General features: G+C 43.9%; 1 protein-coding gene across 6 annotated transcripts in view; it reads right to left on the bottom strand.

Moving 5' to 3' along the window:
• SATB2 (SATB homeobox 2) overlaps positions 1 to 27,344 on the bottom strand; it is a 211,723-nt gene that overhangs the window by 2,074 nt on the left and 182,305 nt on the right. For all 6 annotated transcript variants that reach the window (XM_090144256.1, XM_090144257.1, XM_031601176.2 and 3 more), the window contains one exon: positions 19,469 to 19,666. In XM_090144256.1, coding sequence (XP_090000382.1) covers positions 19,469 to 19,666 — 198 coding nt within the window. The remainder of the gene's footprint in view (positions 1 to 19,468; positions 19,667 to 27,344) is intronic.

Genomic DNA, 27,344 nt, shown 5'->3' with positions numbered 1-27,344 from the left:
CAAGAAGCACGCTGTGGGCATGCTGGGCTTCATCCCAGCTCAACACCCATACACGAGGCAGGGCGAAGCACCTAAATGACTACACTGCGTGTCCCAAGGACTGCAGCACATGGCAGCGGCACAAAGCAATGCTCATGGTGGTGACAGAAAGCACTGGAACAAGGAGGCAGCTCCACAGCAGGCACTTAAAAGTAGGTGTTGCCTCCAGTGACAAGAGGGTCTGTACAAACATGGAAGAGCTACTGGTGAGCAGAACTACAGATGTGTTTTGGTGCCAATGAATTCATTTTCCTCCCAAGCACAAAAATACTCCAGGCGTCAAATGGAACTAACCAAGGATTAGGAGACAGGAGGAACTCATATGGAAATGCCTAGTATTCTGTGTTTTACTATATATCATGCAATAAAAGAGCATAACGTTCCAATGAACTGAATAGCTCAGTTGCTCTTTGAGCATTTCTTTTTTGTTCATGGATTGCTCACGAAGAAAAGGACTGATGTTTCCAAAGAGAGGCACTACAGATGAGGATGAGATCCGTACCAACATCAGCAGGTAGCACTGAGAGCCAAAGTACTGGGCTTGCTGATGCCAGCTGATGCTATGAGAACCCAGCCTCATGCCCCTGTAACACAGACCCCACCTACATTATCTCCACTGCAGTGCCCTCTGGACCTGCCACCTGCCACCACAAGGTCCAGAGCAGCCAAAAAGAAAAGGATGTAACACTACAAACCACCAGTGAATTTACAGACGGTGTCATATAAAAAAGCTCATGTAGCACTGCTAATCAGAAGCTAAATTTAAGTAGCAGCTAACACAGATAGAAACACATCCAGAAGCAGTGTGAATTACTCAGTTCATTCTTGGAGTTAGAAGTGTGTTTTTCTTCCTCTTCAGTTGACAAATAGCATGAGAAATGATCCAGCCTGAAAAACGTTACAAGACTTCCAATCAAATATAATGATGAAAAAAAATCCAACAATACAGGATCAGCAGCAGTAAAATGTTTAATTTGAAGGAGATGAAGAGATGCCTACAGCATCTATAAAGCAATCAACCAAAGAGGGCCAAGAGCAGGAGGGAAAGAATAATTTTCTTTAACCCTTCCTTCTCTGGAGTGACCTCTCCATTGTTTCCAGAGGAGAAAAATACATAACAATAGAATTATCTGTGTATAACATTAGAAAAAGGCTGTTTTTCATTTGCCTTACTGCTTTCTTAAATAACACAAAACTCTAAAGCTACTCTTACTCTGCATAAAATCTCACGATTTCGCTGATTTCTGGGGGCTTGCTCTGGATTTCTAGTGGCATTGAGAATGCATTTCAGTGATATGACACTAAACATATGCACCAGTAGAGATGGATAAATATGCAGAATTTCCTTTGGATTTAGGCTGCAATTGGTTTTGTTCTTTCCAGTAAAATAGGCTGTTTAGTATATAAGTGTGTGCCTTTCTATGGGAAATGATTCAACAATTGAGGCACATGATACAAGATGAAATTTCAGTTACCTTTGTGCTATTTGCTCTGAACTACATTTGTAAAATACAGTGCTTGATGTGAGCAATTTGCTTACTTTGTGCCTGGCTCTCTGCACCACATCCTCATAAAAGAAACTGCCCGGCTTTCACCTTGCAGATTTTTAGATTGTGGGGTTGTTATTATGCCCTTAAATCTATGGTTACAATTTCCATCGACTTCACACCCTTTTGCACAGCCTGCCATACCCTTTGTATTTTGAGTCAGCCCTGTTCTGCTTCCATACTTCAAAAAAGGAAAGCCCATCTATTCTGTGATGAAATAACAGGCTACAGCAGATTTACCAACGCAGCTAAACGTTTCCAAACTATGTCCTGAACCTGCCACTAAATTGTATAAAAACAACAGCCAGGTGCAGCTTTCCTTCTGCGGACAGCAAGGTCCCAAGGGGCAGGCATGCTGCCCGCTGCCTTCCCCATCCCCTCTCCCTCTGCAGTGCATCCTCAGCACAGTCCTGGCACGGCGTCCCCTCGCCCCGCTCGGTGCCAGGCTTGGCTTGCCCTGCAGGCCCCTCGCAGCAGAGGCCTCTGCAGCTCTGTAGTCCTACCTCTACTTTCCACCCACGTCTCCTTCCCACTGCTTCCAGCCCACAGGTGGGGCGGCCCCGTCACAGCCGCCACATCTGGAGCTGACTTCCCCTTCCCTCTCTCCTCACCATCTCCCCATCTACTTTCAAATCAAATGTGAAGATACAGATTTCCTTCCATGCCCAGAGGACTTATTTTTTTCCATCCCTCCAAGAGATTTTATGTTTACAGGCATTGCTGCGTTCCTAGCATCCAGACAGAGCAGGTATGAGAGATGCCGCATTATGAAGTTTCATTCAGGCAGGCTTTAACCTCGTAAACAAAGTCATTTTTTCAAACAAATTAACCAAACCTGGCAGAAAACTTGCAGGAAAACTAATATGATGGAAGCTGACTTTAAAAGATAAAATGACTGGTCTTAAGTCGCGCTGTTCTGAAATACGATTTGAAGGCCGCAATGAAAACCAGCTGGAAGCCATGTGTAAAATATAATAGTACATGCCTACAGGGAAGGAAGTGAGATATTGAATGATTAAGTTTAGGAGAGTATATAATGTAGTGTATCATTATGGGAGTGATCAGGATTACTTGTAATAAGCTAAGGGTTTGTGGTCTTTCTAAAATCCAAAGCCAAGAAGTATTGGGGGGAAGGGATCACTGCACAGCTTCACATGCCCCATTCCCCGCTTCTCGGGATGTTCCTGCAGAAGAAACCTGACTCTGGAAGCTGGGACAGCTGTCCCCACAGCAATGGAAGGTGAGCAAACCCAGGCTGAATGAACACTGTGTCACTGCAGTTGCTGTCTGTGTTGAATTTTGGCTGGATTCGCTGTTCTGCCGATGTTCGCCTCCATTCCCACCCTCACTCTGGCTAGAACTAGAGATGTGAACTCGGTGAGTGGAACCAGGCAGGATGTGGAGGAGGCACAGACACGTACCCACTGCCAGCAGGGCACCAGCTGACAACACCATGCAGTGCCACCTTTTGCTGCCCATGCAGCCGCTGCAGCCAATTAGAAACAGTGCCTGGCTATCATGTCAGGAGTTTCCTTAAGAGACAATTTTCATCACTTTGCAGATAAATCTTATACACGGAAGAATGTATGGTCCGCCCCTTGTAGCAGATCTTATAGAAATAATCTACTAAACAACCTTACACCCACTACCTCTTGTCTCCAGCAGATTATCTTCATATAGAGAAGCAAGCAAGGATAGAACAAACGGCTGCAATAAACAAGATTGCACCCCGACAGCCTCCTGGTTGCAGCTAACGCAGCAATTAGACAGTCACTGAGCCAAGACACTTTACAGGTTTCCTAGGAATGTCTGTACAAGAAACTGTAGCAGAAGTTACAATTTGCACCTGCATTCATTTCTTTCTTTTAAAAAATATGGCTGTTCTACTACCTTTTTTCTTTTCTTCCTTGCAAAAATATATCCAGTCGGATAAACACTGCAAAACCAGTCCCAGCCCCAAATGAAGTATTTTCTTTGGGCTCATTTTCACAGCGGTGATTTCACACCTTGACATCATAAAACTGTGTTAAAGACTGTGGTTTAGTTTCCTTGCTTTTCTTGGATTATACAGTATCCTAAGGTCAAAACTCAGGAAAATCCACTACTGTTATTAAAAAAGGAAAAGTATCTATGAAGTGATGACAAATTGCAGACTACAGGTGTTAGATTACATTTTGACTCCAGGCAGGTTTAATATACTTCAGTTTCCTTTTACAATTGCCCTTAGCAGGTACTGTTATCGGTAAGGGATTTAAAAAATATATATGGTACTCAATAAAAGAAGACCGTGTCAAAAGAAATCAATATGAGCGTGCAAAATGGTAGGAAGTCTGACAAGGATAAATATGTTCACTTTCATCTAACTTCACTCTGAGCTTCTTTTAATTTTGTAACTCAAATACTAGCAGCACATCCTGTGCATTTTCCAATGCAGTTTAGTAATTGCTTTGCAAGAGTAAACACCATTATTACAGATAATTATAGTACCTGTTTGTGATGTGATGTGCCCCATCTCACGCGAGCCAGACCAAAGCTTTATGAGCTGTTGGCTAGAGCCACTTGTAACCCAAGAGCCCTGTGCCCTATTCAGCTGCAAAGACAAAGCAGTCATAGTGAAAAAAAATCCCTCGGACACTCGGGCCTTTCCCTAAATATCACTGTTCATCTGCTACTGATCGCACCTGGAGCCCGACCAGAAAAACCCTGTGTCCTAAATGTCTCCACTTTGAGGTGTGATTCTCTGAGCCACGCAAAAAAGGGAATAAGAGGAAAATGGGAAGAAATGAATTCCACAGGGAATCCAAACTCAAAGGCAAGCTTGTTTCCCAGACTGGAATGTGAGCTGGTTGAAGTGATTAATTTCAGCATCTTTGGAGCACACTCTCCACATGCTTCCCTTTGCTTTACGGCAGTCGTGTTGCTCAAGCGCAGGAAATAGACAGCGATCTGAAAACAAGGCAAGCACTGAGCAAACACCTGGCCTCTGAAATGCGTGCCCAACCCTGCAACACTTCTCCAGACTCGAAGTGTCAAAAGTGGTCAAAAAGCAATCAAAAGACACAAGAAAGATACGAAAACCAGACAAAAAATAGCAAAACTTTCAGCTGTGCATGGCATCTGTCATCACACAGAAGTTATAAGCATAAGCAAAATGCAATTAATCCTGACTTGAAGGCAGGGGAAGGTGTCTGCCCCCTCCACCCCCAGCACATGCTGCTCCCATTAATGCTAACAGGAGCTTAGCACGCATCAAAGAGCAAATACACCAGAAAACATTTTTAAGAGCTATCATCACGGGAGATAAAATATAAATTACAGCCTGATTACAGCGTGCTGCTCAGAGGCTGCATGTGCAGCGTAGCCCTCAGTGACAACTGGAGATGACCAGATAACTTTTGGACAGATCCTACAGTTCCTGTAAAACATCTGTGTAGAGGAATTTGTCCTCATCTTTGCTTTTCTTTCCCCGAGCTGTGGAACTGCTGTCTGCACAGTTGTTTGAAGAATGTTTACAAATCAGCTTGACAAAGAGAAAAAAGAAATTCTGCCATCACTTGACCGCAATCATGATCTTATTCTTCAGTAATGCGTGGTTTATTTCCCTTTCCTGATCTCCACTAATAGACAGCACGTGCCTACACAATAGCCACTATTTTGTCTGTATAATGTTAAAAAAATAAATCACTAAACTCTGACAATGCAGAGCAGTGTCCCGGTGTTTCCTGGGGTAACTGTTCTCTCCCGAACGCTAACTCAACTCTTCCCACAAAAGCACAGGCACAACTTTCATTGCTGTGCAAGTGCCTGAGAACTGGCTGATTTTATGGGCTAGCATAAATGAGCTCATGCTGATGAACGTTAGTGGATTAGCTCTGAAATTCCCATCTTTGGCTGGTTTAAGCCAGATCCTTAGCTTTACTGCATAATAACTGCACAACAGCGAACATCCCTTTCTCAAGTATCCAGCTGCAGACTGGGAGTACTGTAAACAAACAGTGTTCAGCCACAGGTGGAGCCGGCACATACCTACTGTATAAATACGCACTGGCCGGCTTCATTCCGGCTCCTGCTGGCACAACCCGGGTGCTGGTGACAGAGAGGCCGATGTGGCCAAGAAGCATTGCACAACACCGCAGCAGACTCTCCTGAAGGCATCGGTGATGGATGGCTCCATTGTCTGGGGATGGGGCACGGCCAGCACAGCTGGCATAGGGCTGGCTGCATCCCCCAGCAGGCAGGCAGCGCCCCGCTGGCCTCCAGGACACCAGCACATGCCCCTCAGGCCCATAACCTGCAGCAGTGGGGCAGCCCCTCCTACAGGGGAGAGAGCAACAGCCCCATAAGAATTTGCACTGCTTTTCTGCATGATGACGCTAACTGTAGTCCCACCCATGCAGGACTTACAACATATGTGTGCACAGAGGGCTTCAAAACCTTTGACTTAACACTTATCTTCTTCAGAACAAGACTGTGAGATCCATGGGCCTGACTCAGCTCTTCTGCACTTTCTCTCACAGCCCTACGAAGCTCATGGGTGCTGCTGTGTGCAGAGTCCAGCTTTGCAGCTTCCAAACGGGCCTGGTTGCAGCAGGAGGGAGTGTCTGCCAAAGATTTCAGATTGATCCTGTACTTCCCCATCCGAACCCTGCTAATCCTAATGAGGAGTTGGCACAACGCCACAGATCTAAGGAAGCAACAAAAGGCTTTTTTGGTTTGCTCTATTTCAGACGAAATACTTCTGGCATCCTCTGCATTTTCTTGTTTAATTAACACTACACATGCTCTCCTTTTAGTTTGAAAAGCCAGAGGAGCAATTGCTGGTAGGCTGAGCGAGGTCTTCCCCCAGCAGCCCCGACCTCATGCAGCGCGTAAGGTCACTCCCCAGCCCCCTAACCATGGTGGCACGAGCGGCGCCACCATAATCACGCTGTTTTCCAGTCACTCAGCTCAGGAGCAGGCACTGAATTATTTCAGGAAGGATATGTTTGGATTAGGCACTGCATTCGCTGGGGGGAGGGGTAATTATTTGTCCCTTCAAACTGCTTTATGTCCTCACAGATGGCTATTTGGGGTTCTGGGAATACCCAACTGTACCGTTAATTTTTACAGTGGGGGCAGTTAGGAGTCAGAAGAACCTGACAGTTATGGTTAGTGGAAATGGTAGATTTGTGCTGATAAAATACTACTCAGCATGTTTTTTGCTTTCTAGACGTAACCACCAATGCACTTAATAACAGGACTTGAGCAAACTATACTGTGTGAATCAAACACATAAAAGTATAAATATGCCTTTTTTTAGAAAGTATGTCTTTAAAAGTGCATTATAATCAACTACCATGGTAAAAGGCAAAATATCCAGCAATGCCACACATGCAACTGGCATAACGTGCTTTATTATACCCTTAGCTTGCAACTGGGTAAATAAAATCAAATAGCCAAAGTACATCCTGGCCCACAGATTGGGGCACTGAGGATGGGAGGCTTTGCAGAATTAGATGTGAAATCCTTTGTCTTCCTGGTTACTCTCTGCAAAAGGTGGGCACCTCTGGCAGCTGAGGGAGCTGAGCCAGTGTAAGTGCTCTTGGTGGCTCTCTGCCCTGATCTGCGCCTATTTCGTGGGTTATGTATGCTGGAAGAAAAAGGCTTTACAGAAAGTCTCCTATCCGAAGCACCTGCAGTTTCTCTTTACAGTTCAAGAATATGTGACTGGGAATAAAAGGTACTTGTTCATCTTTAATAAAATGGGTTACTATATAGAACAAGAGAGGAGAAGACGTGGTGGCACTGGGACCCATCTCCAGATTGTTCACTGCCTCCAAGGAGAGCCCTGCTGACTGGCCAGCCCCCTGCACGGCACCACACATCCAATTGCAGGGGAAAGACCCAGGCTGACACAAGCCCGCAGTGTGCACAGATCTGTGTGTGAAGAGCCCTGCGCTTTTGCTAGAAATGTGAAACATCATTCTTTGCTTTATTAAGATAAGAACTACATGGCATTTTTCTGCCAAACATCTTTCTTTCGGTCAAAAATTCTGACTGAGTGACAGATATTGCCTAGATGAAACCTACTTTGCCAAGCTGCTGGCCTGATGGAGGGGGAAATATTCTGACAAAGTTCAAGCAGCCATTCAGGCATTTTTCATGAAACAGCATATTCTAGTTGCTTTTATTCAGAAAAACTTTTGGCCTTCAAATTCTACCTTCCCATTTTCCTTTAAAGCATTATGTTGTTCTAAACAGCTGCAAACTTTTTTTTTCCCCTATTTTAATGGAAAATAAATTTAAAAGCACCAACTTTTTTTTTCTTTCTGTGGTTCAGAAATGTCAGCAGTTTCTTAAACTCAGCTCAAGCACCTCCATAGCTCTGGGCCATACCACCAAGGATGGAAATTCACAGCCATCTAACTTCCTACAGACTTCATGGTCATATTTACAAAGAGGTGTACTGGTGGGTAAGAATGATATGTAACACAGTTTATAAAAGGAACAGGATGTGAGTCTTTCCTATCTCAAAATCCAATAAAGCTTATGATTTTTACTGCATGTGGGAGCCTGTTGGTCTGCGTAACACTGATTAGCAGCTTGGTCAGTAAGCCTGATAAAGCCAGAAAGTACCTCTGAATATCTCTGGCCAGGGACATGTCGGTATGAAGTGTGTATGTTCCAGAGGGACACAGACATATGTGGGATCTTATCCTCAGTTCCAGTTTGTCTCACTATATTCTGTTTCACTCTTTCCAGAAAGCCTCTTCCGTCATTTGAATGCTCCAGGAGAGGAGGCATCATCTTACCACTATTCCTCATCACCTTTTTGACACTCATGAATCCCAGAAATTTATAGCCTCCCTCAATGAGGGAACCACACTGAGCCTAAATGGACCCCAAGCAGAGCTACTTGGCGTTCTTAAGCCTCATCTCATTTAAACAAGGGGACAGCAGGAGCAACATAACTCCAAGCCAGCAGTGCTTCCTGGTGCTAATCAGGCCATTAAAAACGCATAAGCATTTTGTTCTTTGCTGACGGACAAAGACAACCACAAAAATCAATGAAACCCAGGGCAAAAATTAGAGATTAAAAGTAATAATACTCCTTTCAGCAAATCACAGTCTGAATTCATGATAAGTGGCTAAAAGACAGAATTGCTGCAAGATCTAGAGACCAAAAAAAATGTCTCCTGCCTGAATGAAAAGTAAATGAAGCGAGCTCTGGTGCAGAAGGACTTCCTTCGCAGAGTAGTGCTTGCTGCCACTGGGAAACCTAAGTGAAGGCTGCTGCAACTGACCCTCCTTCATCACACGTAGGGAAAAAACACTCGGAGGCAACTGTTGGAGGTAAAGGAAGAGAAATCCAAACAGCAGTCTTGCTGCAAGAGATTTCCATGCAGGCTTCCCCTGAGTAAGCAGACGGTTTCCAGTTAGTCAGGGTCTGGGCCTGCCCGTGCGGTTTCCTGCCTGCTTGCCTTTGTAGCTTATCTAGATCTCATCAAGATACACAATCAAAAAAATTAGAACAGTTAAGTACAGAAATTAGGGAAGCAAAGTACAAATGAGCCTGGGTTTGTGCTTGTGCCAGGGAGCAGGGCAGTGTGTACCAATGGTGTGCAGCGGGGTCGGGTGTGAGTACAGTACTGCCAGCCCTTTCCTATGCCGCTGCGTGCCAAGCTCTATTCAAAAACACTAGAAAACAGCTCAGCCACTTAGAAATACTCCTGACAGTGCTGTTCAACCCCACCTGCATTAGCTGTGCTGCTGGTGCCCACCGGCACGCCCCACCGCGTGTCCCTGGGGGACTGCCATTGGTGGGGCTGCCATCGGTGCTCTGCAGGCTTCACCATGCAGCACAGAGCCCATGCCCTCAGCCCTGGCACCCTCCTGGGGACTGTGACGGCTCTGGCCATGCTCACAGCCCTCAGAGGGGCCACACACGCAACGCATGTCCTCGTGTCCTGGGAAAGTTCCAGGCAGGCACTGGTTCCTGCAATGCCACGCATGGGAGCAAAGCAAAAACGCAGGCAGGACCGTACACATAAGCTACCATATGGATAGGGCATTCTCAAATTAAACTCTGAAAACCAGATGAGATCTGAGCAAAGGACAGTTTCACTTAAAGGAAATCTCTGAGGTCAACCAGCAATTAACTGAAAGGTTCTGATTGAATACACTATTGACTGCTCTCACAACAGACAGCTTCCTGTTTATTATACCTTATGGGCTGTCTAGGTGCCAAGACATTAAACTGTCAATAATCTATTAATACTGAGCAGCTCCTCCCTCCTTACTCCCCCCTCTTAGGCTATGAAATTGCACGAAAAAGATGTAAATTTTTGAAGTTAAACAGGAATGAGTTTGTAAGGATGTTTCTTTGTGTGGTTCCAGCAACATTCATAAACAATATAGCACACAGTCTACAGCAACATGGAAAAAATTGTGTTAAAAAAAGTCAGACATGATTGAGACCATATCCTGAAATCTGTCTCTCTTTTCCAAGCCATCTTTAAACAGTCTAAGTAAAATTTAATTAACAATTTACAACAAGGAGAGAGAAGTTATTTAAAGAGAGGCCTACAGGTCCTTAACATTCAGTGTCTGGGAAACAGTTGTATATAAAAAAAAGTTTTAATGAATTTAATAGAGAAAAGCACTTTAATTAAATGCTGTCAAAGAGGATTGTATTAATGACTGCACACAAAGGAATTTAAAGCGAGCCAAGTATATTTAGCAAATAGGAAGTAGGCTTTCAGAGGCTGTAACTATTTATGTTTCTGCCATTGCAATGCATCTAGATCACATTGCCAATTGAAAGCAGTTATGATATTAGATATGATTTTATTTATTATGGATTATGAAAATTTCAAAAGCTGCAGGGAATACATTTATTTCGCTTCTAAAATGAAAGAACGAAGACATTTTCCTGCTTGTTTGGTAAGAGAAGAAATAGGAGAGGAAATAAATAATAAATAATAATAATAACTTAGCACTTAACTAGTGCAGTGTTGTCCAGACAGATCTTTTTAAGAGGCCTGTTGAGTCCCGGAATTTCAGAGCGTCTCTTTCTGCTGCAGCTGGGTGGATCCACAGCTGCCACCACAGCCCCTCTCAACTGAGCATAAAAAAGGAGTGAGCTCTTACTTCTCATGGGCAGAAAGCTGCTGTACTTCTACCATGTCCTGCATGTTTCTCGTCTAACCTATCGGTCTGCATGAAACCTTTTTTCTCTACTTCCTTGCAACGGGACTTATGGCAGGAAAGAAAGGGCTCTTTCTAGACCTCCCTGCCTGTGAATCAAACAGCACAGCCTAATAGAAGGATAATAACACAAACCATGAATTTGAGAAGAAGCACTAAGAAGTTTAAGGGTGTCAACAGTACTTTCCACTAGGATGTTAAAAATAGCATAAAATTGGTCCAAACTGGAAACCAAGGAATGTTTTCTGACATGAGGTTAATGAGATCGCTGGGTCTGTACTACCCAGGATGTGTTCTGTGACTTACCACATCCTTTTTGTCATACATACTAGAAGGAGATTCATAAAGATTTCAGATTTTCAATCTTCCAAATGTTCCATGAGAGACACCTCATATGTGCCTGTATTCCTTGGTTTCTGGACACCAAGTCCTTCTGAAGTTAGGTGCTGCACAATTTGAGTTAGTCCCAAATCACTAGTCAGTGGCTTTAAAATGTATTCATTTGTATTTTAAAACATATTTTTTCTTTAATGTTGTAATTCAAAATATGAAGATGCGAGCAGAACTGGGGAAAAGACACTGGGAGGGAGGCACAAGGGGATACCTGCCTCCTTCCACAATGTGAGCAGCATCATACATTGGGAAGTGCAATTTTCTAAATACATTATCTGATTTTTGTTTAAGACTTTTATTAAAGTCATGTGTGATGTGTGTTCAGAATGTAGCCTTTGTTGTTCCACAGCTAGGGATCTTGCAAACAGCTTCGCTCTGTCTGTGCCAAGATATTTTGGAATATTCTTTGAAACACTGTAAGCATAGATGACTGTGAGAAAAAATATGTGCTACTGTACTTTTGGATACTTGATGTGTGAGAATAGTGCATACACAGAAACATTTCCCGTTTCAATCTGTAATTCCTCTAAAAGTCCATACAAACATGGGACAATGTGTATACACAGCACACTGTCCCTGAAAAAAGCCAATCCCAGCACATATTGTAGTCTCTGGGCATTTCCAGCCAATCCAAATTAAAAAAAGAAAAAAAAAGAGAGAGAAAAATCCACACCAACAAATGTATTACCAGACTGGCCCAGGGCAGGGAGACTGAGCATCTATTTCCTGCTCTGCTGTTGCCTGACTCCCAGCACTGCCCAGAAGCTGCAGTTTTCTCAGAGGACTCTACAACAGAAGAGGAAGAGCAGCTCGCTCACTCTCGGAGATCTTTGGGGGACAAACAGGGCAATGTGCTCAGACAGCACAGTACAATATTGTTTCCCTCCCCATATAATTTTTGTAATTGTACACAAAGGCCAGCTGCAGTGATCTGGGACTCTTAACTTTATCCTAAGACTTCTGTAAGGAGCCAGAGAATAAAATGCTGCCTGCAACCAATAGCCTATAAACACATAGCTCTAAAGCCCGATATTATCATTTATATACAAATGTGAGGAACAGAGAGCATTCAGGGACTATTAAAATGAAATGAAAAAGAGCAACGTTTTTAACTGCAAACATTTTCCAACATAAATGGAATGGAGGCTCGGCCAGCAGCTTTTCAGCCTTCCAGATTTGCCTGCTGCCAGCCAGCACAAGCTTCAAAGGTTATGTGAATTTAAAGAGCTTTATTTAGTAATCTTGCCCGGGATGTTTGCTCATCCTCAAGCTACCATGACTCTTTACAACACTGGCAGCTTAGCATTTATAACAGGGCCAGCACTGGAAGAAATGAGCGCCAAACCTGGCCAAATTGTGTGTGAAAGGCAAAAGGGTGAGACGGCAGGAGCCAAAGCTACAGCAATGTAATTTGCTGAAGAGATGACGCATCAGACCAACATCACCCTGCCAGTTCCTGCCAAGTCTAGATCGGCACATTCAGGTTTTGAATGGCTTTCTGCCGTAAGCAGCCCCTTGCAGGAGCTGGGGCAGCAGGAGCAGAGCAGTGGGAGATCTGTAAAGCAGCCGGCCGGGCAGGCAGCTCTCCACTGGGCACTCCCACCTCGCTCAGTCCCTGCCCTTGGTCTGTTCTGCACCAAATGGGGTGCTCGGGAGCAGGTGGCACTGACGCGGCCATGCAGCTCTGAGAGTCTTCTGGTGTACTGGGACTACAACTTCGGTGAGGCTAAAACCACAACCTTTGAAAAAATAAAACTATCCAACCAAGCTCCCATTTCTAGGCTCAAATGGATTAATGAGCCTGAATTTAATTTCAGAGCAGAAGCGGTGTTGCTTTAACTGCAAGTGCACTCCTCACTATCATTATAAGAGGAATCATGGGCCTAAAGTTAATACAAATCAGCAGTATATTAAATATCCATACTAAGCAGAAACAGCTGAGAAGGTGCAATAGGTAGGTTTGGCTGTAGCAGTTAAAGCTCAGCAGCTTTCCGTTGTGATCAAGATAACTATCAATCATAAGAAACTCTATTAGATACCTCAGAGCCAAAAATAAGGGGCCCATTGTGAGGTACGTGCTCCTACTGCCCTTGTCAGAACTTGGGCTAGGTTCCTGAGCCACCACAGACTGTGGGAAAAACAGTGGACACCAGAACGTTCACCAAGCAACCATGCGTTTGGAAGGACGAGCAGCCAGAGCTTGCTACCAACACGGTACATCTGCCACAGTACCGCAGCAGCACCAGTGAGCAGTTCAGGGGCAGCGGTCCAGGAGGGCTTCACACATACAGCCTGCTGGAGGGCATGGCCCAGCACACCCACCTCACCTCTCAGAGTCACTCTGGTTTAGTCATTTTTCAATGGTTTAGATCGAAAGGAGATACCAACACAGAGCATTATTCTTCTTTCTCATAAGAAAGAGGAAAGGTAAAAATTGAGGAAGGCAGACATTCTGCAGTCCCTAAATTGACAGGTCTAGCTCTGACATGTTTTCCCCCAAAGATCTAAATGAAAGAGAAAATAAATACTCCAGGTGCAGTCTACTCAAACCAAAGCTCTGAGCTTCCCAAGTGGAATAAATCAGCATGTGATAGAAATACCTCTAAAAGTCCACCTGGGCTTTCTGGGTACAACTTGTCTTGGTCATTCCATCTGAGCAGACATTACCGCCAACCATGGGGAGATGGCGGAAACAAAAAGCAGTGGGTATCATTTATTGTCTGTCTTTTGGATGCAGAGAAATGACCAACAAGCAAAAACATGAAAACATGAGGGTGCAGACCTTAACAATGAACCACAGGACCTCACCCATCAAAACCAGATCTAGATAAAACCAAGCACCAAGTCAGAGAGCTGGCGTGCTTTGGGAAAGCAGATTCTTTTTGGGTTTCCTTGATAACCTGGTCCTGACTTCTAGTATATGAAATCTACTGTAACACACACAAACATAGTAAGAACTGTGAACATCATCCTAAAAATTACTAAGCACGCTATGCTCCTCAGTGGAATAACACAGCTTCACTCATTATCTGTGACTGCCTAAGTATTATTAATTGATATTATTTTTAAAAGAAGAAATTTTAAGTATTGCTGTTTTTCCCATCTGTATGCTATGTACTGTGTGACCCATGAACTCTAAGATGTTGCTTAGAATTAGACATTTCATTAGGAAGCACTACTGTGGTGTTCATTCCCTTCTTTATTACTTCTAGAAAGAGAATATGAAATTAGTTTCATTGGATTGCCATCATCAGTTGTCTTGACCCATTTTTACTAGGGCTCCATGTTCTGTTGTTTTGTAGTTCATTGTCTTGACTAAAATAACTAAAATATTTGTTCCCTTCCATCCCTCAAAAAGATGACAAAATTAGTATTTCTTATACTTCTGCAGTATGTTATTTTCTGCTTATTTAAAGACAGACTACAATGCTTGCAATGAACACACAATACAAAAGAGGTTTCCTATAGCTTTCTGCCATACCTTCCTTTATTTACTAATACTCCTCCATGATTTACGATCTGAGCTATTATAAATTGCCAGATTTGTCTAAATCAAAGCTTTGGAGAAAAAAAAAAAAAAGTGAAAGGATATGATTTTTTATAAAGCTACGAAAGTAACAATATATCAGAAAGTATGTGAAAACCATTCCCGCTTCTTTAAAGCCAATATCTGACTTAAATCAGCACGTACCTACCAGCTTCAGTAGATTCTCTGACATCTTATGCTGGAAATGAAAGGCGAGGTTTCCCTGCTTTTGAAATAGCAGGTACTTTGCTGTAGTGGTGGCTTGTGGCTCCAGAGAAGTGGCTTATCCACCTTAACACTCCAGAGACAACAGCTTGATTCATCATTTTCCCAACTGAGACAGGTTTCTCTGCCCCAGCAATTAACAGTGAATTAGCACCATTTAAAGTATCAGGCAACATGGTTATTCTCCAGAGCAGTCACCTTGTATACAGCAAACAAATAGTGGGAGAAGGGAGAGAAATTAGATTTCCTATGTCCCGGCATGTCTGTAACAAACACCAAATCCCTGGTTAGCAGCAGGAAAGGGCTGGAGGCACCTCTCAGCATTAACATGCTAGGAAGGTCCAATGCCAGTGAACAGCTGGGAGCAGTGGGATTTGGCGAGGAATGGAAAGCATGACAGGGCACTCTCACCTGTGCAGAGCAGGAAGCTGAACACAGAAGTGTGAGGACTGCTTGTTGCAAAGCGGCTGTCCAGCAAATCTGTGTAAAAAGAGCCAGACTGGGCCAGATCAAAGTTCCAGTCAGGATCTCACACCTGATGGTGGTGGAAGAGGATGAGAGATGCTGCTTTCCAGCATGCCCTCTCATCTCTAGCAGCCTGCGACTTGGACACTCTGTAAATCAGAAGTGAAGTATTTGTGGGATCCAGCTGGGCACAAGCTCATGGGTCTCCTTAGTCCCACAGCAGAACACACTGATCACAACACACTGCACAGAACTGGAGGGTGGAAGAGCCACTCAGTGCATACCTGAGGCTGTGGCAGGCTGTGTTGGCCTGCACAGCAATGTACAGCACTGTGTAGGTGTAGTGTGGATGCTCTGCAATTGGTGTGTGCAGGAAAGTCCATGCCCCAGCATGTCCATATGGTCACATGCAGTGCTGCCAGAGAGCACTGCCATGTCACAGCTCCACAGGGCTCAGATTTTATGACTTCTCCACACAATAACAAATAAATCAAGTGTGCAGGGAAGAATTCCTTGTGCATTAAGCTTCCACTGAACACATTTTTCATTTCAGAAATAGGAAAATATTTAATTAAATGGCTTAATATATGGCTGACAGGAAAAATCTAATGGAAGAGAGAAAAAAAAAAATGTTTCTTTGTAAAGCACCAAGCCTGAAACTAAACAGTGAGGCATGGGCTGGTGTAACAGAACAGAGGGCAACAACCTACCACAAGGGAAACGACAGTCCCTCAAACATCAGGAGCCAAGTTCCGTCCAACTTCCACAGCACTATGACTGCCCCACTGCACTCACCTTGCCATGACTGAACAGAAAGCACACCAGCCTCAGCGTGATCCCCTCACTGAAGGTGTGCCCAAGCCCATAATCACCATATGAACTACACAGAGCCCATCACAATGAACTCTTTGCCATTTCCAAGAAGCAGTGCTGGGAAAAGGCTGTACTTGATACACCCACTCTCTTTTGTTTGGCTGTGCCTCACGATGACAGCCAGGAGGTTCTTCCAGCCTGATGGAGGGGTGCTCCAGCCCAGCAAGGGCTCGGCTGTGGTGGCAGGAAGCTCTGGCAACAGCGTGGAGCAGCCCGATTTCAGTCTCTGACTCATCACTGGAGGGGAGGGAGACTCAAGCATCAGGAACAAAATACCATACGCACATCAAGTCTTTCACAGCAGGCAGGAAGAAGGGGGTAAGCAGAAAGAAAACAGAGGTAAGAGACTCCTGCCTGCTTCAGTGTTATAGCACTACACCTACTATTATTTCTAGCACTGCTTCTCATACTTCCTTCAAAGGTCTGTCATCGTGACATCAAGGCTGCACATAAAGGCCTGATTTATAGTGCACTTTTCACTAGCAAAGTCTGCAAAGCGAAGTAGGACAGCGTCTGCAGCTCTTCAATGTTTCTACCTCTGCTAAAATGCACAATGGCACCACAACAGACATTCTGCACCCACCACTGCTTTGAGCAGGAAATGAGCATTGCTTCCCCATTTGACACTACAGAGGGAATTTTAGATAGGCAGAATGTAATTACTTGGCCTGGAGTTTGGCCAGAAGTTGAGCCCAAGACCCCTACCCTTATGTAAAGTGTCACAAAATCTCCAGTGACTGTAAGTGTGAGGACCTCTGTTTTATGTCTCTTGCTGCTGTCTTTGATTCTTCACGGCTAATTACCTAATACTGACCCTTGCAGCAAAGCCAAAAAACTAACCTTGCTGCCTGAAACAATTCAAGTCTCAGAGACTGAAAATGGTACAAAAACTGCTTGGTGCAGTAGGTAGCAGGTGGACAATGAGCCTCCTGTGTCTTGCACTGGTGTAGCATGCCCTGCAGAAGCCTATTGGGCTTTTTGGATGGGCAGACATAGCTCTAAAATGCAACGCCCTCAAAACACAAGCCTACTGTATCAACCATATACCAGGGTCTCCAGAGTTTTGTTTTATGTAGTTGCCAGCTGGTTCCATTTATTTTTCTTCATTTTTCATATTTTGACTGTAATAAATAATTAATCCATGGCTTTGTAACTTGCTGACAAATACAAATGCATCACATTCCAATGCACTGTAACGTGTCACTCAGAAGAGCCGACCTGCACTACACAGCTAAGTGATATGCAGAAGACTTGGAAAGTAGGCTAATCAACAAGGTCACCAACGAGAGCTCAAGGAAACTTTTTCTTCACACTACCCCGTAGAGGATATTTCCTGCTTGGTGTGGGCACCAGAACTGGGTTAATTTGTTCAAATTACACAATTCTAGTCATCTTTTCATGTGTTAGCTCAGCCCTTTACCCTTCTGTAGTTCCTTGCCTCCAAGATCTCACAAACTTTTGGGAACATCGAAGTCAAAACTTGCAATATTAATTACTTTCAGCACTTCCTCTACTTTAAAGCTTTGAGAATCTGAAAACCAGGAAACACTGGTTAATTCTAGGCAAAGACAAAATGAAGATCAAGGAGGAAGTCAACAGCAGAAGAGACAAAGGAGACTGAACGAGGCAATAATTAATCTTGGTGAGAAAAAGGTGTTTTAGAAGGGGCAGGATCACATACGAAAACCTCCCACCTTCGAGAAAGGTGAATAGATTGTTGGCAACAGTTCTCACAGCAAAAGAACAAGAGCAGAGACAAAAAGCCTAGGCTGAATACCAGGGTTCACAGCAAGAGTCACATAGCAATGGAAGTTGTGACCAAACCATAACGGGGAGAGCAAAGGTGGGAGGACGAACCTTGAGACTATCAGAGAGAAACACAACTGACTGACAGTTGTCACACACTACAATCAGGTGAAATGGCCGTGAGGGCCAGCAGTGACAATGTTCTGCTATGGAAAGTGTCACTCCAGATTTTTTAGATTGAGCATACACATCCCCTTCTCATTCATTTGGTCTCTATCCCCCAAGTTCTCGTGAGCTTCAACAACTGTCACACATCAGTCCTCCCTACATCCTCACTGCTGTCATCTATCAAACTTTTGCCCTTTCTCCACAGTGGCCTTTATTCCATAACATTCCCTCACATCCTGCCCCATTCTCCAGAAGTACCACTAAAGAATGCTGAAACCTAGATAACATATTTAAAATGAGCAGAAGAATAAAAAGCTTTTTCATAATTGGAGCGACCACACTGTTCCTGGAACCCATCCACCCAACAATCTGCCTCTCTGGAAAGTTCTTCCCATTACTGGCCTTATCCCTTCCTCTACTGTTCACAGATCTCACTGATTTCATGACACTTGCAGGTGTCTTGTGGAAGATCCCTGCAGTTGAATAGCAGTATTCTTTTTGGTTAATTTTTAAAACAACACCTAACAGAGAGTCTTCAGATCAGCAGCTGCTCTAATGTTTGGCAACATGGCCAAAGTGCAAGTAACACTCACAATCTCTCCTTCCACCATGAAAACAGGGTTCACAAAAATGCAGGGTGAAGAAAGCATCTCTTAAGTTCTGAAGTCCAGCTCTCACTTCAGACCAGTCCTGAGTTTCTTCTGACCACTACCACATTCGTTCAGTTTTGTAACGTGCCTCATTAGTTACTAGAGATATCTATTAGCCTGAGAGAGAAACTATAAACTCTGACTGGAGTTGCCTGTTGGACACAGTTAAAGAGCAGGCATCAGGAGAGCTCAGGTCCTGTGAGGAGGAACAACTGACCAAACCCTGCTCCTGCTCCTCTTCCTAACCAGCTGTATGCTTCTCTTGCTACTGCTGCAGAACACATTTGTGCTCCTCCAAATGCCAGCAGCTTTAGGCAGCTAAATTGTTTCAGTCACAACACAGCTACTGACATGATGGGAGCTCCATAACATCACTAATGCTGACGTTGCTGTTGGTCGTGGCGTAGTCTGGCGCATCCCTCTTCTTGAGTCACCAACACAAACCTGCACACACTCACATACACGCTGCATTCACACAGGGAGCTTGCTTATACTGTGAGAGCTAAGGTTTGCATGCAGTCCTACAGGCAGATATACATTGGTGTGTCTCAACCTGCCAACCGTGGGGAAGTTCAAACCGGTGGCTTTTCTCTAGTTCCAATGGCTGTTCCCCTGCAAAAACTCCTTGAGAAGGAAGTTAGCACTCTGACCTGCACGGGCTCAGGAGTGAGCTGGACAACATGCTGCATACGCTCACTGTGGTGATGTCTGGACTCCTCCTCATAGATCACATCCCTCTCGTGCTGAGGAAGATTCAGGAAGCGCCGAATGGTGCAGAGGTTCTCCCAGAGGGTGCGGTTTTCTGGACTTGGGTTTTCTTTCCAGCGAAGTAACTCACACAGCCAGCCCTGCAACAGGGGGGTCAGCACAGTTAATTCACTAAGCACTGAGGAACTAGATGTGAAAGGAACATCAGCTAGACTTAAAGATGCTACGATTATTTCCAACTAGAGAGATGCTAGTTGGAAATAATCGTAGCACACCAGCTACTGATCCTAATAATCAAGTTTATAAGTCCTATTTTGTTGAATAGTTAGTTTGAAACTAACTCTGAATTGTCTTTCTGCTAAATGCCCTGTCTTCTCTCACATTTTGTATGACTGGATCTCAAAAAGTTACCACGGTACTAAATCCTTCTGGACCTCTCCAGAGGGACTGAGGGCTCAGAGCACTGCAGTAGGAAGTGCCAGCAGTTCAGGAGATGGAAACAACCTAAAACACAAAGCCAGGCAGAGGGCAAGGTGGCAGGAGCTGTAAAGTGAAAACAGCCCTACATGCTCTAAGCATGTGTGGGGTGACCCCAGGTCTCTAGCAGTCACCCAGGGATGGGTCTGTTGCTGCTCCTTTGTGGGGGATGCAGCCAGCCCACGTGGGGCTGAGGACAGCAATGCCTCTCCTATGCATGTGCACAAGGAGACAGGATGTAAATGACAGAAAATGAGAAGATAATGCTGAGGATGCTGTCAACGCGCTTTAGTGACTCCTGTCAAAATATTTTACCTAGTAGCTCTATAACCCATCATTTTTGAGCTGCAACTCAGCACTTTGACGCCACTTCAACAGATACCTTACAATACCTAAAAAATACTTGATCAACGTTAAAACTGTATGGTACAAGAAGTAGCCAAAAATTGTGTTTTTCCAAACAGAGACAAGAGCAAGCTGAACAGACAGGTTCATTAGAGGCCCATACAGGATTATTTTTTTTATTGCTTCATTGTATCACAACTTGTAAGCCATTGACAACTTCTAACATGCATTATAAACCCTGTATATAATATCATAAGCCGTTGTTTGTCTCACTCTCCACTATGTCTTGTGCCTTCACCCCCCAAAAAAGGCAAGATTTGATTATCTCCGCTGCATCAGCCAAGACAGCAACACCAGCTGTTCTCATTGTGCAGCCTCTTCCTCGCGGCCTACATGTTAATAACCTGATCATTCCATTTTCTCCTTCAACTGCCGGCTGCAGCACAGCGAAGAGACAAAAACCCAGGCCCATCTGCAGCAGCTGTAGGCACTGAACTGTGAAGCCACTAGGGATTTATAAACTAATCTGTAACACAACACTGCCTTGTTTTTACAAGTGAGAGGCCACATTTGTGCAGACCTGATCTTTTCTTGCAATAAACTAGGAGGGCTGGGGGGTAGTGGGGCAAGGATAAAAACAAGATATCTAATCATTTACTTAGGGGGAAAGAAAAAAAAAAATCTATATTTTTCCATGTATTTTGACTAGTCTTTAGGTAATCTCTCAGCCAGGTGATGCCTGCATTTCAATTCAGTTTGACCACGTCCCTTGCCCTCAGCACTCCCCAGTCCCCTTCCTCAGCTCAGAAATCCCCATAAACTTTCTTTTGGAGAAAATAAAGGGGAAAAAATCTCACAGTTCCACTGTGAGTTCTCAGGGGCTTCGCCATACAAAGGAAATAATTTTTGAGATGGAAAACAAACCATCTGTGGAAAAAACAAACTCGTGTTTCTCCCTGCTTTTCACTGATCTGAATATGTTTCCACCAGAACTCTTTCAAACGTTCCAGGCAGGTATGTTTAATACCTCCCCAGGGATGCCAGAGCACCTGGACCAATCCTTCAGCAGCAAATAAAGGCAAAGCCCTGTACCCATTGGAGCCAAGCCCAGCACAGGACAGGCCTGTAGCAGAACAGCTCTCTCTCTTGGGCCACGGATTGCCCAGCTCCTCAGTGGAGGAGGCTCCACTTCCTAGAGCTGGCCTAGCCAGCCCAACAGCAAGGCCTGCATCTTGATTTATCTGTCCCGTTATAATCGGCGCTCATTACAATCACTTAGAGCAACACTACAGGCCTCATTATGGACAACGCACTCGCTGCCATTAGTCTTTAAGAAGGGTAGCGCTCAATTTGCCTGGCAACATGCGAGGTCCTGACCTTGGAGCTATTAGGGAAAAGATTAGACTGCAGTGTGACCATGTGTGCAGACATGAGCAAACGAAATTAATTTCTGGCAAAGGCAGGCACCAGGCAAAGACCCCGTCATCCTGAGGACACCTGAGAACTTCTCAATTCCCTGAAGGAGATAAGCTAATGGCACGTTTAAAGGAGCCTGGTTCTGAAGGTGAAGCACATCCATGGTATTTAGAGAGATATTAATCCAGTTTCCCCACAAAGTATTTGCTTGGCTGATCAGATTAAGGGATCTAGCCTTCAACAGCACACCCCCACCACAGCAGGCCCCAAGAAATCTGTGATACTTCACAGCCTCAGACATATTGCACCATGTGTACCCAGCTGCTACAATAATTAGCTTATGAATGTATCAGCTGGTTCTGTGATTTTTATAAATAATAACTAACCTACAGAGCAGAAAGATTTTCATGAGCCTAATATTAGCAAGAAATTGCAAGGTGCGCCTAACTCTGAATTGTCTTTGTGCTAAATGCCCTGTCTTCTCTCACATTTTGTGTGACTGGATCTCCCCAATGCCATTTATAAATATTTATTTTTCCATCAGTAACAGCAATGTATTTATGGCAGCTTTCTTCACAACAGCTATCATTCACTCACCCCCACACATAGATGCACATACCCACCATGTGCGTGTGCACGCTTACCTGCATCAAATCTCTCCTTTCACTGCTCTTTTCCTACCTTTTTATTTATTTGAGTACCCATTCTCTCATCCCTCCATTCAAGACTCCATCCATTTATGGGGCCGCTTAGTAGGTGATAGCTTGGGTTAGTATGTGAGAAAACACGGCACTGCAGCACACTCACACTTCTTTATGATTGCAAGTAACTGCTTTCCCCATATACAGATGAAAAGTCTGCATTGGATTCTTTAATTATTTATTTAAATAATCTTAGCACGCCATCCAAGAAAGTTTTGCAGTACCAGGCAAAAAAAAAAAAAAAGAAGTGTAAATGTCAAATAAAACAGTGACAGATGACAGTATTCTCTATTGAATAGCACCGTTTCTTCGTGCATGTTCAATGAGAACTCATGAATTATTAATACACAAATCCCCTTTTTCTGTTAAAAAAATCAACTTGGGGTTTTTTGGTCGCAATTTTTTTTATTTTCTCTTATTTATTTCTTTGGGTCTGTGTACGTTACACAGTGCTTTCCAGAAGAATTATTTCGTTTAAGAAATGCTAACATACAAAAGTCTTGGAGCTACAGCCATTTACAGTGAATTTTCATCTATAGCTGCATTTATTGGCACAAAGAAGGAAAAGTAAAGAACAAGATGCTATCTTGCCACCTTTTTCCCTTGCTCATCCACAACATCTGAGCTCATTTTATTACAAGTAAATTCTACTTATGTGAACATATTCTAAAAACCTAACAAATAACACATCCTTCCCCAGAGCTGCGATACGCTGTGTTTCTGGTCGTGCTTCCCCTGCACATCACAAGTCTCACAACACAGCACAACCAGCCCCCTTGAGTGCCACAGTTACCAGCAGGGTTTGATGCGTCAGTATGGGTGGCAGAATCCAGCCCTTACTGTCAGTTTTAAGGTTCTTAAATGGGAATGTCTTCCATTAAAAATAAGAGGAGGAAAAACAGCACAATTAAAGATGCTTTTGGCTCTACAGTCAGGCACACCCAGTGCTTGTGGTTACAAGGAATTCTACTCAGAACTTCCTTCATTTCACCCCCAAACTTGTAGAGGCATCAAGAACGCAGCCCAAATCAGCTCACTAAGGAGAGCTGCAGAGAAGTGCCAGCCTCTATTTCTGTTGTTCTTGTGAGACAAGATAAACATTTTCTAAGCATTTTATTTGATAAAACAAATAATATCATATTAATTTGCTATTTATAACCTCTCTGTCTCAAAATCAAATACATTTCCACATAGCTAAGCAAACATCAACAAAAATCTGCAGGAAGCCAGCCATTCCCATTGTGCTTTTATGCTGTTAAAGAAACAGTGTGCTTACTACATCAAGGCATTAGCCCTGGCACACCAAAACCCCCTTGAGGGACAGTTATGTGGTGCAGCAATCACAAGCCATATTCTCTTCTCATTTATCCTGAGCCGTTTTATTGCAGCCTGACCCTTTCACTTTTGCTAGCCTTATCGTAGAGCAGGGGAGGCTGCTCTGGCAGTCAGAGTTATCAGGCTACAACGAGATCAGGTTTTCCAGCACTCAAAGAACATATGCACAAGCTTACTGCTTGGTGATCAACCTATGGTCAATCAAGGACCAGATTTCTGATTGAAGTACAAGTACATGGGAAAAATTCAGAACAAGTTATGTTGGGGCTACAGGCAAGTACTCACGCTTCTAGCAGCATCTTTACTCAGACCATGGAAGAAAGAAGTAGCTGGGTGTCCACGGGGCTTATTCACAAGCAGCCCATCTCCCTGTGCTGGACTGTGAGAAACCTCTAGCCTAGATAAAGCTAACTAAACCAATCTCGTGCTTCCCTGCATTCAAATTGAAATTACTAACAATAATACAGTTGGTTTTCTCTATTGACATTTTCTAGGGTCTCCCATGAAAGTATGAGTAGGCAAATGAAGAGTTTTTAGTAAGAGTGATTCAGGAATAAATCTCAAAAATAAATGTAAAAGGCCATTTCCTCACCCACATCATCAGTGCAGAAAATGTCAACATATGTGACAAAAGGAAAAAAAGCAGCAATGATCAACATAAGTCTTGAAAGATTAGAAAAGAAATGATGCATTATCCAGAGAAAATTCCCTTTCTACACAGGATCACAGGGAGTCCTCTAGTCAAACTTTCTCAGCCTCTTCCCTTTGCTCAGTTTGGGACTCTGCAGCGTGAAATGAGCAGATAATATTCAGCTCTTGTTCCTTAGTCGCCAAACTCTCTTTCCATGAATCCAATAAGTGTCTATTAAAATAAATAAACCCCCTAATGATTCAAGATAACCTAATCAAGAAAGCTGAAATGGATAAAAGACTAACTGTAATGGAGAGTTCTGTCATGGCTTCAATGAATTCTTGATGAGGGCTGGGGGGAGGGGGACTAAACCTGAGAAGCTTTACTGGGAGCATTTTGGTACAGTTCAAGGTTAGTCACTTGATAGCCTGAGTTTTCTGTATCACGCAGTACTTTTCATCCTACAAAAATTGAGGAAAAATACAAAGCACTTCCACATCCTAGTTTCTCAGTAGTCTCATAAAACAAGAAATAATACCAAAAAATGAAGTACATGAACCCTGACACATCTTGGACCCGTGGGAACACCAAGTCTGCTCACACCTCTTAGGCTCAGAGGGAAGGATGCTGTTTGCTGAAGATACCTCCAGCATGTCAAATTGAGACAAGCTTCTCTCTGCACTGGAGAGGTAGTGCAGGCTCGTGGCTAAGGCAAGCAGCCTGCCAGCAGCTCCCAAGTCTGTCAATGGCTTCCTGAGCAAAGTCCCAGCTCCACAAGTGACCATGCTTTGCTCAGAGGCTGAGAGAGGCACTGTTGTAGAAGCTGTAGTGGATGTCCAAATACACTTAAGAGAAACTTTAAGTTCAGTCTTTTTCTAGTTGTTGTTCATTGTCACTGGAAGCTAAATAGTTGAAGGGCACAGGAAATACGTATTCTAAGCTAAAAGGAGGAGGAAAGGCATTCCATCATACTGAAAAAGGGGATATAAGTTGGGAGGGACAGACAGTAAAGGATAAAACCTGCCTCAGAGGGTGACTGCTCATCTCTCACAGTACTTGTGCATCCTGCTCAGAGCAAGTGTGATGGTGGTGGCCGAGGGGCTGGGACCCATACACTGTGGGCTCCTACTGTGGGGCTCCAACCTGTCCTTGGTCAGAGAACAGGCTCCGAGACTAGTGCCTGGGATCTCACAAGGAAAAGTCATGAAAAAGACAAGGAATGGACAGAAAAAGTATTTCTATCCACAGCCCCACATTTCTCTTAACTTGAAGGACCTCAACTTTTCTGTCCCCAACACTCAACTTTATTTTTGATTTGTTTATTTTTAAATGAGGCAAAGATAAGAACCAAGACTGAGCTTTGCCAGCTTAACATTTTTTTTCAAAAGCTGCTCAAAGGGTTCTCTCTTACTTTACTGTGGTATAACTAAAACAAATTCAGTCCCATGGGGAAGAATTTCAGTTGCTGGTGTTTGCTTTCTGCTTTTACTGAACTAGTGATGCTGGAGGTCAGATCCTTCCATCTGCCCTGCCCTGGCCCAGGGCAGATCCTCTGCAGAACCACTCCTCCATAGCCCAGGTTGGTTACAGAGAGACTCCTCCCTGGGAGAGCTGTAGGACAGCCTCTCATGTTCATACAATCTTTACCCTCCCTCAGACTGTCAGCAAGGGCTCCAGTCAGATATGCCCACTATTTATTTTGATAGTGACTGCTTATTATGAACAAATCTATATTCCTAAACTTGCTTTGCACAGCACAGCCTCAGTTAGGACCCCCACCTACTAGAGGTCAGAGGGGTGGCCTTGCTGCATAGTGTTACAGAAACACTGACACAAGATGACGGGGGAATGGTTTTCTGCAAACTTGACCCATAGTCAAGTTGCAGAACTGGACACAGAAACCAGAAGTCTGTCAGGACTGTCCTGACAGTTGGTTTAAACCTGCAGCAACCCAAGGTCAAAGTCCTTGCCTGTCCCACTGCCCCATTCTAGAGGCACACTGGTCTCCTGAATCTCTCTAAAGTGGCACACAGGTAACTCCATGTGATTTAAATATAACCAGGAGATTCTGAAGCACAGATAAAAGGCCAAATCCAGTGTCCAGAAACACTCTCAATGTGATACTACAGGTCCCAGATTTAGTCATTCAAGGGACAGAGGGCACTAGCATGCAGTATTCCCAGAGAAGCATGCTGTCCAGTGGCTGCCTCACTAACAGGTGGCATCTGGAATAGGATGACAGCTTTGGAGGCTGAGTTTGAAGGGTGCGGTGCACTTCAACTCCTGCTGAGGACAAAGAGATGCACAACACTTCTCAAACAAGACAAAAAATATCTAGATATGTCACACGGAATAAAATGAATATTAATGAATATTTTGACATGGACAAATAAGTCAATGTCTAAAATGAATAGCTTGAGACCCTTATAAATTTTGAGCCCCTAAAAGGAGAGTCTTGCATACTACCTCAATATTTCCACGTGGTCCTGCATACTGCATTCATTTGACTTGTGAGGTCCACAATCTGTACCCTCAGTTTCTATCAACTGCCCTTTGCTTTCATTGCTGAACCAATAATCTGCCACGACTTAAGAATAAAGATGGCTACTTGTTAAATTAGAAGTCAATTAAGTCTACCAGTAGATGATGTCGCTTGCAACAACTGCTCTCAGTGGATACTGCTCTTCCTGTATGAAGACAGGAGATGAAATGAGGCCTCCATTGGCTCTGGATTCTCTCTTGAGTACACGACATACAGCCCCACATATAAAATGTCAGAACAGCCCTGTCGGAGATTCACTGGCTGCTAAAACTGTGAAGATCTCACAGCACCGTGGATTGCTGTTGACAGAAAAGCAGCGCCCAACACAACACATGCCTTGTTAGCAAACTGGAAGCCTCTCAGTTTCTGGG

This window comes from Phasianus colchicus, chromosome 7 (genome assembly GCF_987193195.1).
Source record: "Phasianus colchicus chromosome 7, bPhaCol1.hap1.1, whole genome shotgun sequence".
Classification (NCBI taxonomy): domain Eukaryota; kingdom Metazoa; phylum Chordata; class Aves; order Galliformes; family Phasianidae; genus Phasianus; species Phasianus colchicus.
This window is presented reverse-complemented; position numbering and strand designations above follow the sequence as displayed.